General features: G+C 31.4%; 2 protein-coding genes and 1 long non-coding RNA gene across 8 annotated transcripts in view; 2 read left to right on the forward strand and 1 right to left on the reverse strand.

Annotated features, from left to right (window-relative positions):
• Positions 1-19,254, forward strand: part of LOC119605889 — a 75,030-nt gene that overhangs the window by 12,681 nt on the left and 43,095 nt on the right. The gene's annotated exons all lie outside the window — the stretch shown is intronic.
• On the forward strand, positions 930-2,458 carry LOC119605885 (serine--tRNA synthetase-like protein Slimp). The gene has a single exon (XM_037959223.1). The coding sequence runs from the start codon at positions 1,034-1,036 to the stop codon at positions 2,438-2,440; it is 1,407 nt and encodes a 468-aa protein (XP_037815151.1). The 5' UTR covers positions 930-1,033; the 3' UTR covers positions 2,441-2,458.
• The window catches only part of LOC119605883 (anosmin-1), a 29,039-nt gene continuing 12,242 nt past the window's right edge, over positions 2,458-19,254 (reverse strand). For 4 of the 6 annotated variants that reach the window (XM_037959219.1, XM_037959218.1, XM_037959216.1 and 1 more), the window contains 6 exons: positions 7,505-8,265; positions 7,298-7,416; positions 6,932-7,128; positions 6,345-6,790; positions 5,397-5,463; positions 2,458-2,680 (listed from right to left, as the gene is read on the reverse strand). In XM_037959219.1, coding sequence (XP_037815147.1) covers positions 2,516-2,680; positions 5,397-5,463; positions 6,345-6,790; positions 6,932-7,128; positions 7,298-7,416; positions 7,505-8,172 — 1,662 coding nt within the window. In that variant the 5' untranslated portion in view covers positions 8,173-8,265 and the 3' untranslated portion in view covers positions 2,458-2,515. The remainder of the gene's footprint in view (positions 2,681-5,396; positions 5,464-6,344; positions 6,791-6,931; positions 7,129-7,297; positions 7,417-7,504; positions 8,266-19,254) is intronic. The other 2 variants (XM_037959221.1, XM_037959220.1) reach the window with 2 other exon arrangements.

A 19,254-nucleotide genomic window follows, 5' to 3' on the forward strand; every position in this document is an offset into this window, starting at 1 on the left:
CAAAAATAATAAATAAAAAAAAGTCGATATCCAAAGTATACATTTCTAAAGGATTAGTAGCGCTAGTTCCGAATTTGGATTCAGAATGTCTCCATCACTTCAGATTTCCAAAATATCTTGTCCTAAAAACTGAAAAAACATGTATGGCCACATTTGAGACTTTATAAAAGCGGGAAGACACCTTCATTTATAACATCCGTTATGACGTTTGGCGGTTTGAAAATAAATGTTTAATGCCCATAATTTTACGTCAAAAACTTCATTAGACAATATCTTTGCAAGTACAGGAGATTTTTAAATACGGGTTTTAGGGAAAAAAAGATGACAAATGAACAAACATACCTACGATTGTAATAGAATAAAGGCGCTAATAGAATAAAGGAGCTAAAATTTTTGGTTAAGATGTCACGAAGAAGCATGCAGATATGGCGGAGGTGAAACCTCGACAGAGTGGAATTTCTGATGACATAACAGATTTTAACAACAAATGTGTCTTCGCGCTTTTATAGATTAGGATTTACCGGTGCTTAATTCTTTAGAAGAGTGTACATCAGGAAATTGATTTCAACATAATTACGAAAAGTCAGACATCGTTGAATTTAGCCTATTTAACGATGTCTGTAGGTATGTAGTTTATTTATTTATTTACTTAAGATCACTGATATCTTCGGGATTCAGAATATATGTACTTTATAAAATTAAATTGCAGAAATTACATACGAAATAACAAACTTCCCTCCATTTAGTCAATAGACTAGTACAAAGTCTAGTCAAACGTACTAGACTAGACAATCTATTAATGTTTGGTACTGTTTGGAAATTCAGAAATTCCTATTACGGAATAAGAAATTTCTTCCACGAGGTATGGTAACGCTTATAACACCACACATTCAAAGACGATAAAACAGCTGTTGGACACCGGTTGCCAGCTGGTGACCAGCTGATGCTGTTTTTATTACGACAGTTCTTTACTAAAAATATTACAAATCAATTCATTTGCACGAAAAGTTATGAATTAAATTAAACACAAAAAATGCATAGAATAATTAAAAACTGTTCAAAAATCATTCCACTTTCTGGAAATGCATTAAAAATTCGACATGTTTCTGCCCTATATATAACCGGAGACAAAGCCAGTGAAAACTATGTAACACTACAGCCCTATATGGATTTTAAACAAACATTTCAGAATATGGAACAGTTGGAGCACTCAGTGGAAAAAAGAAAACTAGCAATTGATTTGAAAAAAGTATTGGAAATGTTTGGCACCTATAGGGAGGGTATTAAGGCTATGGACAAATTAGAAGATGAACGTGAAATGATAGCAAAACAATTGAAGCAACTTGCTATATCAGCCCAAAAGGATGAAGATCTGATTAATGATCTTAAAGAAAAAGGCAAACACTTGAGGAATGATTTGAAAGCGATGAAAACTAATTTCTATCCCATTGAAGATGAATTTATACAAGCATTTTTGCATTTACCAAATACTTTACATCCCCAGTGCCCGGAGGGAGAACATGAAAGAGTTCTTTACCGTAGTAAGCAACAGTTAATGGAAGCGGAAAAATCTCACTTAGAACATGATGATTTGATATATTTCATTGACAATAGTCGCTACTACATGATAAATGAGGCTGCCGAATTTGATATAAGAGTTCCTCAAGCTTTAATGAGATATTTTCTTGATAAAGGCAATTTCATTCAAACTGCTAATCCAGATTTTACTCGCTGTGTTCTGTTAGAAGCAAATGCTACACCCATGGATCAATATCATAAGGTTATGGAGGCACATTTACAAAATAAACTAAATGCTGCCTATTTAACGGGTGGAGGATCTTTTGAAAGTTTTCTGGGTGCTGTAACGAAACTTTGTGTTTATCCTACAGTTTTACCTTTAAAATTTGTTAGTCTGGGTCGGATTTATGAAAGAACTAACAGCAGCAATACCAATAACCTTTTCACAGCCACACAAAATAATGCTGTGCAAACATTTGTGGCCACTACTGATCTGCAGGGAGCAGAAGAACAAATGGAAAATATTTTAAATCTTTGTGTGGATTTCTACAAAACTTTTAATATACACTTCCGTGTTGTGTATGTCAATGCAGCTCAACTAACACCTGCCGAAAGTTTACGTGCTCAAATTGAAATCTATTCACCCCATGAGAAACGTTATATATGTGTCGGCCATGTTAGTAATTACAAGGACTTTGTTTCAAAACGTATACTTTTCACTATGCGCCAACAAAAAGACTACCACTTCCTGCATCTGGTAGGTGGTCCTGTCCTCTATACCTCACGTTTAATAGCTGCACTCATTGAACATGGTGAAAAATTGGATTATGAAAAAGTTCTGGAAGCTTTAAAATTAAAAACCCCCAATGATGCTGCTACGCCTACAAATGCTTTAAATGAATTTAAATCTTTGTTTAAATAAAACAATATATTAATTTTTTTAAAATATGTTTTCTTTTGTTTTTCTTGTTGTAAAAAATCTCATTTTGTTTAGGTTTTAACACTTAATATTAGCTTTTGGATGGCCTTTGCGAAAAATTTCACATTTGGGAGTGGTAAATGTTATGCCCTTGATATTGTCATCGGAAGTTACAGAGTTACTGCGTGGCTTAAAGCTGTAGGTTGTGTTGTAACTGAGTTTGCTAAAAACCAAAGAATCCTTCTGAAATGAAAAAATAATAATATTAAAGGTTTGGTTAATGATTGCATTAAGAACTGCTTGTTTTTTTTTTTAATTTTTATTATGTAGAAAAAGTTTGTTAAAATCTATTCTAGATTAAGTAGAACTGAACTAGAACTGAACTTACTTCAGTTCTAGTTCAGTTCTAGTACAGTTCTAGTACAGTTCTAGTTCAGTTCTAGTTCAGTTCTAGTTAAGTTCTAGTTCAGTTCTAGTTCAGTTCTAGTTCATATTAATATTAAAGGTTTGGTTAATGATTGCATTAAGAACTGCTTGTTTTTTTTAAATTTTTATTATGTAGAAAAAGTTTGTTAAAATCTATTCTAGATTAAGTAGAACTGAACTAGAACTGAACTGGTTCTGGTACAGTTCTAGTACAGTTCTAGTTCAGTTCTAGTTCAGTTCTAGTTAAGTTCTAGTTCAGTTCTAGTTCAGTTCTAGTTCAGTTCTAGTTCAGTTCTAGTTCAGTTCTAGTTCTAGTTCAGTTCTAGTTCAGTTCTAGTTCAGTTCTAGTTCAGTTCTAGTTCAGTTCTAGTTCAGTTCTAGTTCTAGTTCAGTTCTAGTTCAGTTCTAGTTCAGTTCTAGTTCAGTTCTAGTTCAGTTCTGGTTCAGTTCTGGTTCAGTTCTAGTTCAGTTCTAGTTCAGTTCTAGTTCAGTTCTAGTTCAGTTCTAGTTCAGTTCTAGTTCAGTTCTAGTTCAGTTCTAGTTCAGTTCTAGTTCAGTTCTAGTTCAGTTCTAGTTCAGTTCTAGTTCAGTTCTAGTTCAGTTCTAGTTCAGTTCTAGTTCAGTTCTAGTTCAGTTCTAGTTCAGTTCTAGTTCAGTTCTAGTTCAGTTCTAGTTCAGTTCTAGTTCAGTTCTAGTTCAGTTCTAGTTCAGTTCTAGTTCAGTTCTAGTTCAGTTCTAGTTCAGTTCTAGTTCAGTTCTAGTTCAGTTCTAGTTCAGTTCTAGTTCAGTTCTAGTTCAGTTCTAGTTCAGTTCTAGTTCAGTTCTAGTTCAGTTCTAGTTCAGTTCTAGTTCAGTTCTAGTTCACTTCTAGTTCAGTTCTAGTTCAGTTCTAGTTCAGTTCTAGTTCAGTTCTAGTTCAGTTCTAGTTCAGTTCTAGTTCAGTTCTAGTTCCAGTTCTAGTTCAGTTCTAGTTCAGTTCTAGTTCAGTTCTAGTTCAGTTCTAGTTCAGTTCTAGTTCAGTTCTAGTTCAGTTCTAGTTAGTTCAGTTCTAGTTCAGTTCTAGTTCAATTCTAGTTCAGTTCTAGTTCAGTTCTAGTTCAGTTCTAGTTCAGTTCTACTTCAGTTCTAGTTCAGTTCTAGTTCAGTTCTAGTTCAGTTCTAGTTCAGTTCTAGTTCAGTTCTAGTTCAGTTCTAGTTCAGTTCTAGTTCAGTTCTAGTTCAGTTCTAGTTCAGTTCTAGTTCAGTTCTAGTTCAGTTCTAGTTCAGTTCTAGTTCAGTTCTAGTTCAGTTCTAGTTCAGTTCTAGTTCAGTTCTAGTTCAGTTCTAGGTTAGTTCTAGGTTAGTTCTAGTTCAGTTCTAGTTCAGTTCTGGTTCAGTTCTAGTTCAGTTCTAGTTCAGTTCTAGTTCAGTTCTAGTTCAGTTCTAGTTCAGTTCTAGTTCAGTTCTAGTTCAGTTCTAGTTGAGTTCTAGTTCAGTTCTAGTTCAGTTCTAGTTCAGTTCTAGTTCAGTTCTAGTTCAGTACTAGTTCAGTTCTAGTTCAGTTCTAGTTCAGTTCTAGTTCAGTTCTAGTTCAGTTCTAGTTCAGTTCTAGTTCAGTTCTAGTTCAGTTCTAGTTCAGTTCTAGTTCAGTTCTAGTTCAGTTCTAGTTCAGTTCTAGTTCAGTTCTAGTTCAGTTCTAGTTCAGTTCTAGTTCAGTTCTAGTTCAGTTCTAGTTCAGTTCTAGTTTAGTTCTGGTTCAGTACTGGTTTAGTTCTAGTTGAGTTCTAGAACTATCTATTAGTAATTGCTGTTTATATTTGACTTGAAAACTCGCTTAAAGTATGGGGAAAAATAAATTTACTGAAAAACACAATCATCGTAATCTTTAGCGAAATTAGTTTTGTTTTTAATCTAACAGAAAGCTAAGTAAGTTAGAATAGTAAGATCACTGCCCTAAAATCTGACGAGTACAGGAAATAGATCTAACCTTTTTTACAAACATCTCATTTACTGATTTGTTTTAAATTCTTTATTTTTTAATTTGAGAATTTTCAACAAATATTAATTAAAATTTTTTTAATACATTGAGAATTTTTACTAAAATTGTAAAACAAAACTATTGTTCTTGCTAATGACATTTATTAAAAAATAATTTACATAATTTCAATACTTTCACTGGCTAGACCTTGTTGTTCCTATAATGATTAAATATTATGAATCAATATTGAAAGAAAACACTCAAAACGTGTTTAATTGCTTATTCATTGCTTCTTTCTACATACAACATTTTCAAATAAAAAAATTAACAAAAACAAATTTTCAAAAAACATATTGCATTTTACAATATTTTTTGATGGTTTGGTAACAAAGTACATATTTTGGCATTGGGTTATTAAAAACGTTGAAAACGTGATACTAAAACAATTATAAATAAAACAAAACAAAAACAAAAAAAAAACGTAAATGCGACACTACTCATATTACTTACAATATTTATTTACTACATACAATTTTACAATTAGAGCAACTAATAGTAGTTTATTATATTACTTACATTTACACGTATTGCATTGTATTCACCTTCTCCGCAGTTCGTTTCAATGGGACAAAGTTCATAAATTCTAAAGGAAAAAAATAACGAAAAGAAAAAACAATTGACAAGTGACAATTTTTCAATCTACTTACACGTATTTAAGAGCTTATGCCACCCTTTTATGCTAGAAAACAAAGCTTAAGTTTTAATATGTTTTCCATGTGAATAACAACGGAGCAGAAAAAGGGGCAAAGATAGTAACAACGCAATGCCTTTGGAGGAGTTGGATGGCGAGAAAAAAGTAATACTTATGGTCAGAGTTGTTTTTTTGTTTTGTTTTAAAATTACTAAAAAAGGGGTGTAATTAAATTGAAAAGTTTTAGATTTTAGAAAAAAAAAAATAATGTTTATAAGGTTTGTTTTGTATTGATGAATACTCTAAATTTGAAAAGGAAAATTGTTTAAATTCATATTTTCGTAAATTTTTAGAAATAAATTGATTATGATTTTTTTAATATAAGGAGGAGTTATTCGAAAGTTTTATTTCCCAAAATAGAGCATTTTAGAAAATATTTTAAAACAAAGATTTAGCAACAATTTTTATTAAAGGAGAATTTATCGAAAATTCGGATAAAAACGTTCTTCTCATGGGTGTATCAGATTAATGTTCGGATTCTAGTACACTCGGTTAGATCAGATTATATTTTAGATTCTAATTCTGATACATAATAGTTCAGTTCTAGTTTAGTTCTAGTTCAGTTCCAGTTCAGTTCCAGTTCAGTTCCAGTTCAGTTCCAGTTCAATTCCAGTTCAGTTCCAGTTCAGTTCCAGTTCAGTTCCAGTTCAATTCCAGTTCAGTTCAGTTCTAGTACAGTTTTCATAGCTGTTTATAAATTTTACGCTGTTAAAAAGATCAACTAGCATTTTAAGGGTGGCACTTATGAAAACACTTGATAAGATCAAACTTACTTTTCATCTCTTGTAAAGAGACCAGATATTATCACCAACATACCCAATTTACGATTAGGACGATATTTCACATCGAATTTTTCCGCTTTCGAGTTATAAGTACTATTATTGTTATTTATATTTAAATTGGTCGTAGAACTAGATATGGAACTGATAGCAGATGAGGAGGAGAGTGATGTTAATGAACTACCACCACCATCGTTGTATAAATTGTTTTTCGTATAATATCTATCATCATTAAATGCATTACTCAGACCATCTCTTAGGAGTTGATGTTCTTTGCCACATTTTAATGGACTAAAGGCTTGAGTGGGTGATTTGGTGGTATTGTAGAGTATAGAGTGTTTATCCGATTTTAAGCGTCTTTTGCCATTAATAGACATGGCCTGTACTTGTATATAATAACTGGAGTCTGGTAATAAATTAGGAATTTCAAATTGATGACGCTAAAGTAGATAAAAGAGATCAAACAGATTTTAGTTTATAAAAAAATAGGAAATTTTATTAACTTGACAATAAGCAACTTTGGGAAAATTAGATTTTTAAAAAGCATTTTAGTAAAAATAAGTTGAGCTTTTAATACTTACATCCTTAACAAAGGCCTCATTCGATATTAAAGATTCATCGCGTACATTATTAACATATAATGACCAGATAATTTTATATTTTTCAATTGGAAGATTTGATTTGGAAGCACACCATACTATTTTTATATTAACATGTTTACCATTCAAATGTGATGACACGACTTTTAAATCTGCTGGAGCTTTTGGTGGTTTTGGATCTGAAAAAGGAAATATGTAAAAATATTCGATATTCTTAAATCTATTAAAAACTTGTTAAGTTCAGAAGAAATGTTAAAATTTTAAAGTTTATTTTTAAATTCAAAAGTTGAACATTTTGAGGCTTTATTAAATGATTTATAAAAGTTTTTTATTAATTAAAGTACTTACGATTAGGTAAAGTAAAAGCCTGTGAAGGTTCCGAGTAGCCTCTGAAACCATAAGCATTAATAGCTGCCACTCTTACTTGATACCAACGACCAGGTCTCAAGTAAAATGCTACAGTAGTTCTGTAAGATGTTCAAAATTAAAGAAATAATAATTGTATCGTTAAATTCTCCTGATCTAGTTTTAACTTTTTAATTATACTTTACTTACAACAATATATTCAAATCTAAAATTTCTGCTAATTTTTGCACTGCCTGATATTGCCAAGGGCCCAATTTACGCGGCGATAACAACGAGCCAATATGATAACGCACCTCTACGTGAAAATAATACGAAGAATTTGATTCCAAAGTTATTTCCACTTTTTGTTCACGCGGTATAAGGCCACATTTTAATATCTTTGGTATGGGCGGTAGCCGACTATCGTCTCGCACACCTATAGGTTGCATACACACCGGTCCACAGGCTGAATTGCAACATTTTTGCACTTCGGGACAATCAAAATCATAACTGCAATTGTCCAAGCAGGAGAGTTTTTGTAACGGTTGTACGTTGATATTTTGAAAGATGGCATTTTGCATGGCTGGACAGTAACCTCTGCGGGGGGCTTTGATCATGTCAATTTGGCATTTTGTTAGACAGGGTTCATAGTCGATATTATTGCCTCTCAAAGTTTCATGACACTTGGCATAACATTGTAGTTCAAGTATTTTATCTCGTACATCAATATTCGATAATTGTTGCGACTGTAATGATCGGAATCTGCCACCACCTCCACCCCCACCGCTATTGCGATTGTGATGGCGAGTTTGAACTTTTAAAGGTAACTGTAGTAACCATAATGTGACAATTATAAATTTCAATATTTTATTGATCATTTTTTATATTGTCCAAAAATATTAGCAAAAATAATTGGCCCCTTTTATCGTTATTAAACTATAAGTACTACATGTTCAAAATGTGGTCTAGAACTGCAAAGAAATTAAAAACATAAGGCGTTAAATTAATAAAAAAAAAGGAAAATTTTCCCACTGGGATTTTAAATTCACTAAAACTTTTTTCAAAATCTTTTTCACTCAAAATTTGATAGAAAAAAATAAATAATTAAACAAAATTCATAGTTGTTTTAAAAATTTCTCGCTAATTTATGGCGCCTATCAAACGAAAACCCGCTAAAATTAAAAGTTTTAGACGTAAAGTCCATAATATTTCAACACAAGTTACATCACGCGATTTAGATGCAACTTTTGAATTAATATGTGAAGATCCTAAAACATCATACGATATTTATAATCATCAAATATTAAAACGCAAACAACAAAAGTATCATAATCTTCTATTGGCTGGTGATGTTGTTAGACTCTCAGCTGAAACAGTGCGTCAACCAGTGCCCTATAGTGTTGGACCACAAATTATATACAAAAACGAAAGAAGATTATGTTAACAATCATTGACTAGATGGTGTGGCAATAAATACTTGTAATGACAATGATTATGGAAAATATTCACAATGTTGTTGTTGTCGTTATGTATGGCATTTCAATCATAAAGTATTTTAATCTTAAAAACATCGTTAAAAATCACCAAAGGTGGCGATATCTACATCTATGTAAGTGCATTATTGTTGTAACCATAAAAAAATCAATAAAATATTAATGTTTGCAGCTTATAGTTTTGTTATTACTGCTTGTTGTTGCACATTGTTAAAATAGTTGTTGTTGTTGTTGCAGTTATAAAATCGTTTCAGATAATACTACATTTCAGATATGTATAAAAATCGATTACTTAAAACTAAAATACATACTTTTATAATTTGTAAATACTGATGCAGTTTTATTTGTAAAAAAAGCACAATGATAATGTTAGAAAGCCGATAATTACATAAATATTAGGGTCCGAAAGAAACGTTTTTTTTTATTATATATTAAAACTGTATAAAAAAATAAGGATTCGTAATATTTAAATTATACCAATTTTGGAGAATACCTTAGTGCATATTTAGATCTATAGTTTGGACCATAGTGTGGTCTATAGGTTGACTATAGTTTGTATAAAAGACCATAGACTAGATCATAGGCTACACTATAGACTAAACACTAGACTGTACACTACACCATAGACTAGACTATAGTCTAGTATATAGTCTATAGTCTATAGTCTATAGTCTATAGACTAGACTATAGACTAGACTAAGACTAGACTATAGACTAGACTATAGACTAGACTATAGACTAGACTATAGACTAGACTATAGACTAGACTATAGACTAGACTATAGACTAGACTATAGACTAGACAATAGACTAGACTATAGACTAGACTATAGACTAGACTATAGACTAGACTATAGACTAGACTATAGACTAGACTATAGACTAGACTATAGACTAGACTATAGACTAGACTATAGACTAGACTATAGACTAGACTATAGACTAGACTATAGACTAGACTATAGACTAGACTATAGACTAGACTATAGACTAGACTATAGACTAGACTATAGACTAGACTATAGACTAGACTATAGACTAGACTATAGACTAGACTATAGACTAGACTATAGACTAGACTATAGACTAGACTATAGACTAGACTATAGACTAGACTATAGACTAGACTATAGACTAGACTATAGACTAGACTATAGACTAGACTATAGACTAGACTATAGACTAGACTATAGACTAGACTATAGACTAGACTATAGACTAGACTATAGGACTAGACTATAGACTAGACTATAGACTAGACTATAGACTAGACTATAGACTAGACTATAGACTAGACTATAGACTAGACTATAGACTAGACTATAGACTAGACTATAGACTAGACTATAGACTAGACTATAGACTAGACTATAGACTAGACTATAGACTAGACTATAGACTAGACTATAGACTAGACTATAGACTAGACTATAGACTAGACTATAGACTAGACTATAGACTAGACTATAGACTAGACTATAGACTAGACTATAGACTAGACTATAGACTAGACTATAGACTAGACTATAGACTAGACTATAGACTAGACTATAGACTAGACTATAGACTAGACTATAGACTAGACTATAGACTAGACTATAGACTAGACTATAGACTAGACTATAGACTAGACTATAGACTAGACTATAGACTAGACTATAGACTAGACTATAGACTAGACTATAGACTAGACTATAGACTATACTATAGACTAGACTATAGACTAGACTATAGACTAGACTATAGACTAGACTATAGACTAGACTATAGACTAGACTATAGACTAGACTATAGACTAGACTATAGACTAGACTATAGACTAGACTATAGACTAGACTATAGACTAGACTATAGACTAGACTATAGACTAGACTATAGACTAGACTATAGACTAGACTATAGACTAGACTCTAGACTAGACTATAGTCTAGACTATAGACTAGACTATAGACTAGACTATAGACTAGACTGTTGTCTAGACTATAGACTAGGCTGTTGTCTAGACTATAGACTAGACTGTTGTCTAGACTAGAGACTATAGTTTATACTATAGTCTGGACTTTAGATTATAGTCTAATCAATATAATAGTATAAACTATACTTTTTTCTATAGATCATTAATTCTTCATGAAACGTAGCTCCTTTCAACAATTTACCACAATTTAAAGGAATTTAAATATGTTATCGTAAATTACCCAAACCGGATCCCTTAAGAATGTTGATTCGAATAACGGCCAATTGTAATGGAGTGAAAACTAAGATGAATAAAGATTTTAATACAGAAACGAAAAAAAGAAATCAAATGTGTTTATTGGCATTTTTATTGCATGTCATTTAATATTGGCCGCAGTACGCAGCGGTGGTAATGACGGAAACATGCAGCTTTTTATGGTCTTTGGCGGCAAATTTTTATATTGTTTAGATGATTGGTAGTAGTTACTCTTTACATACATACACATGAGTATGTATGAATGTACGTATGTATATAAATTATATATGTATAGGAAAAAAATTAAAATAACTCTAACCGGTTGTAGAACCTCTCAATAATGTTTAGACATTAAAAAATGCTGGGAAAATAAGCAAAAAGTTGTGGAAAAAAATGAAGAAACCTTCTTCAAGGATTAATAGCTGATTTAAAACGGACAGCTAAAAATGAAGACGAAGAAAAAAATGTAAAACGAGAAAAAACTGATTACAAATGGAATGCAAACATCATGGCTATTAAGTATATTAAAGTTTGATGTGATGAAATTTCCCAAACTCTCTGATGAGGAACTTGAAAGAACGAATAAAAGATTGAACGAATGGATTGGACTGGACGGACGGACGCATATTTAATTCACATTTCACACACAAAAATGTATGTATATTCTAGATAACTGACTGACAGAGTGACGTAGTGACTGCTAGAGCTGAAGCTGGAACTGTAGCTGGCAGTTAGTATGAAAGGCATGTTTCGTTTAGAAGGCATTTTTCTTTTTACGCATTTAACTGTCTGCAACAAGTATTGATTTGTATCTTTTCGTTTCATTTATTTCTTTATTTTGTTGGTGTTGTTGTTCTAATGGTGCTGATGTCGGTGGTGTTGTTCATCGTTAGTGTTTTGTGGTGGTAGTAGTGCTGCCTAAACAGATTTTTAATGCATTTTAATTGCTAAGGGTCTATCATGTTCGATTTATGATATTCATGTTGTTCGGTTCTTTGTTTTTTTTTTTTTTTGTTTAATTTATGTTGTTAGTGTTTATCACTTCTTCTTAAATTTCATGTATTCTTTGAGTTTTTTTTTTTGCCTTAATTTTTGAACAAAATGTCTTTGACCTTTTCAATGCCAATTTTTTGCTTTCAGTTTCCAATTAGCAGTTAAGAGAGATTCCTAAACTGTTAGTTGGTATCAAGTTAAAAGTGTGTTCTTTAATATTTTGTGAGTTATTTTTAATGAAATTTTAATATCTGATAAATAATGTAGAGAGTAGTAGAACTGAATAATATTAGGCTCCTTTCATCAATAACACTGGTCTACAGATTTATATTTATAATAAAGTTGGGAATTTTTTAAATTAATGAACATAAATTCGATTATTGCTTTAGATTTGTGCTGATCTAATTTGAAATCCGGTTTGAAAATATCGTTTTTGGCCATATTTGACACAGCGTTGATACCTTTATTTATGAAATCTGTTATGTTAACTGAAAGTCCAATCTGTTGACATAAAAATATAAGTTTTGAGATGACATAATCAAATTTTTAAACGCTGTTGTAACGTTTCAAAAATGACAAAAAAACTGGGCGTTTTTTTAATTTTATGACATGATATCTTGGAAATGTAATGTGATATGTAAATTCTGTGCGCAGATGCGGAATCAGAGCGAATTTTCATCTTTTAAACTGTTCGCTAGAACATTTCTTGTTTATATATTTGGGGTCTTCAGAACATCGATTTAAACAAAAAGACAGACTTAATCGACTCCCCTATCTACTAGGATCCAGAATATATATAGTATATACTTTAGAACTTCTCATCTTTTGAGCTCAATACGAATATGCAGTTCCGAAGTGAAGCGTAGCCCAGAGAGCGTTCTGTATCGATCGAAACAAATAGTTATCGGACGGGATAAGATTTGGATATAAGACGGGTTAGTCAAAACTTCTTAACCACTTCTTTCTTAATAGTTTTTAACAAAAACTATTGAAAAATGTTCGCTTCAAACGAAGCAAGAGGTTCCCTGTGATCATCTATACAGATTTATAAAGCTTATAATAGATAGCTCCCTATTGGTTCCACCAAATACAGATCATTACCTTAGTGCCATGAAGATTAAGATTTGATTTCTATTCACCTGGTTGGCCGGGCTTCACATTTCGGATTTGTCATCCCAAGTAATAATTCGGTGCAAAATGAATGTTCTTTTATGGCGTTTAAGCAGCATTTTAGACCTGCAAAATCGTTGTTCAAGGTCTCTCGGTTTCAATTCATATGGAAATCAATTTCCTTGCTTTTGGACGAATACTGCAACTAGCCAAAGTTTGCTTACAATGATATTATCAACTTGTTGTAAAGTTTGACAGCAATCTTAATATATTAATGCTTTCAAATCTTGATCTGCCAACGTTTTGGCCGACTTGGGCCTTGTTTATCTTCCGAACTAAACAAACCAACTCTCGCTCATTGAAAAGAACACCTTCAACATAAGCTATTTCTATCTATCACCAATCATTAGTTCTCTTTATACAATTAGGTAATAATTGTAGAAAATCATTAGTGGTCGCTGCTATAAACAAAATGAAACATTTCCCGTCTGGAACTAATTAAAAAACAAAACCCTTTCTATTAACTATAAAAATAGTGGCAAAAATTAAATCAGGCATAAAACCACAATCTTTATAAATCATCAGTTATTGAAAGGCTTCATTGAAATCACATCCCTTTAAAGTAATTTTAAAACTACGCATCTGTTTATTGAAATTTTTAACACACGCATGTTTATTAGCAGGGTACATTTTTTTTTAATTATACCAGCAGTTTTGTCGATAAAAGCCAACAAATCTTTATGCTTTCATTCTCTTGAATATGAACCCTCTTAATGTGCATACTTCATACACTTACATACATACATATATGTATTGGCTCTTAGGAATGAACAGTGAAAAATGGGAAAAAAGAAACATTTAAGCAAAATGCAGAATATTTTTTTCTTTGTGAGGTTGAGTTCTTGTTGTGTTGTTATTCAGTTAACGAACTTTTTTTCTTACGTTTTCGGTTTTTTAATTTAAACATTTTTTAAAAGCGTTTAATTGCTCTGCAGCATAATTCACAACAAAATAGTAAAAAATAACATATGATCATCACACCAAACAACCAACCAACTAACCAAACATCACACAAAACATGCGATAAAGAAGTCAATAGAATAATATTAAACAAGGGTTTTAAGTAAAACGCGATATTTTTGTGATGATGGCAAATATTGGTGATGTCTTTTTAAACAATGGACTACCTATAAGGCGTTGATGTTTTCTTACTTATGATTTTACATTAATAGATCTGTGAAATACATAGTTCATATTTTTGGATCGATAAACCTATAATACAAAGAACAAAAATCAAGTAAAAAGTTCTTCATTCAAGTACGGATCCGTTAAGCTTGAAAGAACCAATTTAAATTTTTTTTACGCTATAATGGTCTTAGAATGTAGTTAAGTAGATAGATAGATAGATAGATAGATAGATAGATAGATAGATAGATAGATAGATAGATAGATAGAAAGATAGATAGATAGATAGATAGATAGATAGATAGATAGATAGATAGATAGATAGATAGATAGATAGATAGATAGATAGATAGATAGATAGATAGATAGATAGATAGATAGATAGATAGATAGATAGATAGATAGATAGATAGATAGATAGATAGATAGATAGATAGATAGATAGATAGATAGATAGGTAGATAGGTAGATAGATAGATAGATAGATAGATAGATAGATAGATAGATAGATAGATAGATAGATAGATAGATAGATAGATAGATAGATAGATAGATAGATAGATAGATAGATAGATAGATAGATAGATAGATAGATAGATAGATAGATAGATAGATAGATAGATAGATAGATAGATAGATAGATAGATAGATAGATAGATAGATAGGATAGATAGATAGTTAGCTAGTTAGTTAGTTAGTTAGTTAGTTAGTTAGTAGTAGTTAGTTAGTAGTTAGTTAGTTAGTTAGTAGTTAGTTAGTTAGTTAGTTAGTTAGTTAGTTAGTTAGTTAGTTAGTTAGTTAGTTAGTTAGTTAGTTAGTTAGTTAGTTAGTTAGTTAGTTAGTTAGTTAGTTAGTTAGTTAGTTAGTTAGTTAGTTAGTTAGTTAGTAGTTAGTTAGTTAGTTAGTTAGTTAGTTAGTTAGTTAGTAGTAGTTAGTTAGTTAGTTAGTTAGTTAGTTAGTTAGTTAGTAGTTAGTTAGTTAGTTAGTTAGTTAGTTAGTTAGTAGTTAGTTAGTTAGTTAGTTAGTTAGTTAGTTAGTTAGTTAGTTAGTTAGTTAGTTAGTTAGTAGTTAGTTAGTTAGTTAGTTAGTTAGTTAGTTAGTTAGTTAGTTAGTTAGTTAGTTAGTTAGTTAGTTAGTTAGTTAGTTAGTTAGTTAGTTAGTTAGTTAGTTAGTTAGTAGTTAGTTAGTTAGTTAGTTAGTTAGTTAGTTAGTTAGTTAGTTAGTTAGTTAGTTAGTTAGTTAGTTAGTTAGTTAGTTAGTTAGTTAGTTAGTTAATTAAAAGAAACTATTTATTTTTTTGGAAACAGTGAAGAAATAGCTCTCTAAACTCCTTTGGACAATTTTTGCTGGGACCAATAGCTGAAAAGTTACTCTCTTTTGGAACAAAACCTGTATGACCAAAATGTCCAACTTTAACCTCCTCTAACTCCGACTAGAACGACCTTTAGAATATTTTAAACAAATTTTTGAATTTTAATTTTTCCAAAAACCGACACAACTTCAGTAAACATTTTGCTAATTGCACAAAATAGCACATTATACCAAAATATAAATTTCTAAAGATTAAACGGCAAAAATGTGATCTAACATGATTTCATACAAGGTTAACATATAACAAATGAAAGTTAAAACAAACCTTCAATATACATACATATCTCAACGTAATAAACAAAATAAATTCATTTTATAATTTATAACTAAATAAAATACCAAGTATAAAGCAGAACACGAAAATAAAAAAAAAGAACTGACCAACAGACTGACAGACGCTATCTTTTTACATTGTATTATAATGTATAATGTTGCATTCATGTGCAGTTGTAAATTTTAGCATTTTTTTCTATATCGTTTCATCTCCTACGCTTTGAGCAGCAGTCGAGTGGCAGTCAGCTATCCGACACTTTAGAGGGAAGGCACATTAGTTTAAACTACATATGCCCCTTTTACAGTAGTTCTTTCCCAGCTTCCAGCCATTCCGCCAACAATCCATCCATTCACATTTACTGTGGTGTTTGCGTTGTTCGTCTCTTTTACGTGATAATGTAATATGACTTTAAGATTCTTGCTGTTTTTTCCACTTTTTTTAATTGAAATGTTTTCTTAATTTGTTGTTTTTATAAAATTCCTCGTTTTGTTGCTGAACGAATATATGAATAAGCGCGTGTGTGTGTTTGCAACAAACACACTTTGTATCTGTTTACTGGCGCGCCTCAGAGCCGTGCAGCAATCTTTTTCCACACCACAAGAGTGTGTACCACCAACCGACCAACCAACCAACCAATGAACCGCTATATTGTAGGCATTTAATATTGTTTCACTTTGATCTGTTTGATTTCCTTGTATTGCGTTGTCTTGAACAATGTGTGTGCGCGCACCACAGCTTAACTCAGCTCCTCTATGGTTTGTATTACTTTCTTTGGAACTCGATCAATTTGCCTAAAGAATAATGGGCAAACAAGATGATTCCGTTTGGTTTCGTTTAGAGTTTTTTCTTTTCTTTCGTTTTTTTCGTCTTTTTAGCCTAGATAAAATAATTGATATGTGGTCCAAATAGATTTTTATTTGCAAATGCATTTGCTTTGTATGTGTTTGTGGATTCATTAATTAGGATGAATGATATCAAAGGCCAAACATTTGGTGACACGCTTTTTTTTCTCTCTCACTCTTTACTCACCCATTTCTTTAGAAATGAGTAGTGGTGATGATGCACTTACGAGTGCATAACTTAAAAATTTATGGGAAATTAATTTTCTAAACGAATAATTTAAGGTAACCTACTAAAATTGTTTTAAAAATTTCTCACATTTCGCAAAGAAATTATCAGTTGACCTAAATTTCCGCCAACGATTAGAACCGTCAATAAGATCCTATGTAACAAGTATGGTTTTAAGTTATGTGACACGCAAATTATCATATATATGAATATTCTTATTACACTTTACAGTTACCTACATACATATGTATATATAAATTTTTTAACGTGTAAACGATTTCCGAACTGAACTTGAATTGAACTAGTACTGAACTAGAACCGAACTAGAACTGAACTAGAACCATAGCTGTAAAATAATGATTAATAATCGTAATCATTATTAATTAGATTATTTTTATTAAAAAGGTAAAATTAATGATTAATTAACGATTATTTTCAATTTTTTTAATTAATTATTGATTACGATTAAAAATAATCCAAAAATAATCAGGGATTAATTGGAATTAATGAAAATAATCAATAAAAAAATAATCAAAAAATCAAAATTAATCAAAAAATTAGTTGATTATTTTCAAGGATTAATTTTGATTATTTTCCATATATTTAGTATAATTTCCTCCCAAAAATTAATTCTGATTATTTTTGATTATTTTCATTAATTTTAATTAATCCTGATTATTTTTAGATTAATTTTAATCGTAATCAATTAATAATCAGAAATTTTATACCAGAGAATTAAATAATCATTACGATTATTTTTTAAAAATAATTTAATTGATTATTAATCGTAATCGAAATTTTACAGCTATGACTAGAACTGAACTAGAACTGAACTACTGAACTAGAACTGACTAGAACTGAACTAGAACTGAACTAGAAACTGAACTAGACTGAACTAGAACTGAACTAGAACTGAACTAGAACTGAACTAGAACTGAACTAGAACTGAACTAGAACTGAACTAGAACTGAACTAGAACTGAACTAGAACCTGACTAGAACTGAACTAGAACTGACTAGAACTGAACTAGAACTGAACTAGAACTGAACTAGAACTGAACTAGAACTGAACTAGAACTGAACTAGAACTGAACTAGAACTGAACTAGAACTGAACTAGAACGGAACTAGAACTGAACTAGAACTGAACTAAACTGAACTAGAACTGAACTAGAACTGAACTAGAACTGAACTAGAACTAGAACTGACTATAACTGAACTAGAACTGAACTAGAACTGAACTAGAACTGAACTAGAACTAGAACTAGAACTGAACTAGAACTGAACTAGAACTGAACTAGAACTGAACTAGAACTGAACTAGAACTGACTAGAGACTGAACTAGAACTGAACTTGAAAACGGAACTAGAACGGAACTAGAACTGAACGGAACTAGAACTGAACTAGAACGGAACTAGAACTGAACTAGAACGGAACTAGAACTGAACTAGAACTGAACTAGAACTGAACTAGAACTGAACTAGAACTGAACTAGAACTGAACTAGAACTGAACTAGAACTGAACTAGAACTGAACTAGAACTGAACTAGAACTGAACTAGAACTGAACTAGAACTGAACTAGAACTGAACTAGAACTGAACTAGAACTGAACTAGAAACTGAACTAGAACTGAACTAGAACTGAACTAGAACTGAACTGAACTAGAACTGAACTAGAACTGAACTAGAACTGAACTAGAACTGAACTAGAACTGAACTAGAACTGAACTAGAACTAGAACTGAACTAGAACTGAACTAGAACTGAACTAGAACTGAACTAGAACTGAACTAGAACTGAACTAGAACTGAACTAGAACTGAACTAGAACTGAACTAGAACTGAACTAGAACTGAACTAGAACTGAACTAGAACTGAACTAGAACTGAACTAGAACTGAACTAGAACTGAACTAGAACTGAACTAGAACTGAACTAGAACTGAACTAGAACTGAACTAGAACTGAACTAGAACTGAACTAGAACTGAACTAGAACTGAACTAGAACTGAACTAGAACTGAACTAGAACTGAACTAGAACTGAACTAGAACTGAACTAGAACTGAACTAGAACTGAACTAGAACTGAACTAGAACTGAACTAGAACTGAACTAGAACTGAACTAGAACTGAACTAGAACTGAACTAGAACTGAACTAGAACTGAACTAGAACTGAACTAGAACTGAACTTGAACGGAACTAGAACGGAACTAGAACGGAACTAGAACTGAACTAGAACGGAACTAGAACTGAACTAGAACG

The sequence above is a fragment of the Lucilia sericata genome, unplaced genomic scaffold, assembly GCF_015586225.1.
Source record: "Lucilia sericata isolate MDLA Ls3-8-SP2 unplaced genomic scaffold, ASM1558622v1 Contig000529F_arrow, whole genome shotgun sequence".
Classification (NCBI taxonomy): domain Eukaryota; kingdom Metazoa; phylum Arthropoda; class Insecta; order Diptera; family Calliphoridae; genus Lucilia; species Lucilia sericata.

What these genes read in the sequence shown, in the direction of transcription:
- LOC119605885 (XM_037959223.1), top strand. Translation starts at nt 1,034, where the DNA reads ATGCATAGAATAATTAAAAACTGTTCAAAAATCATTCCACTTTCTGGA.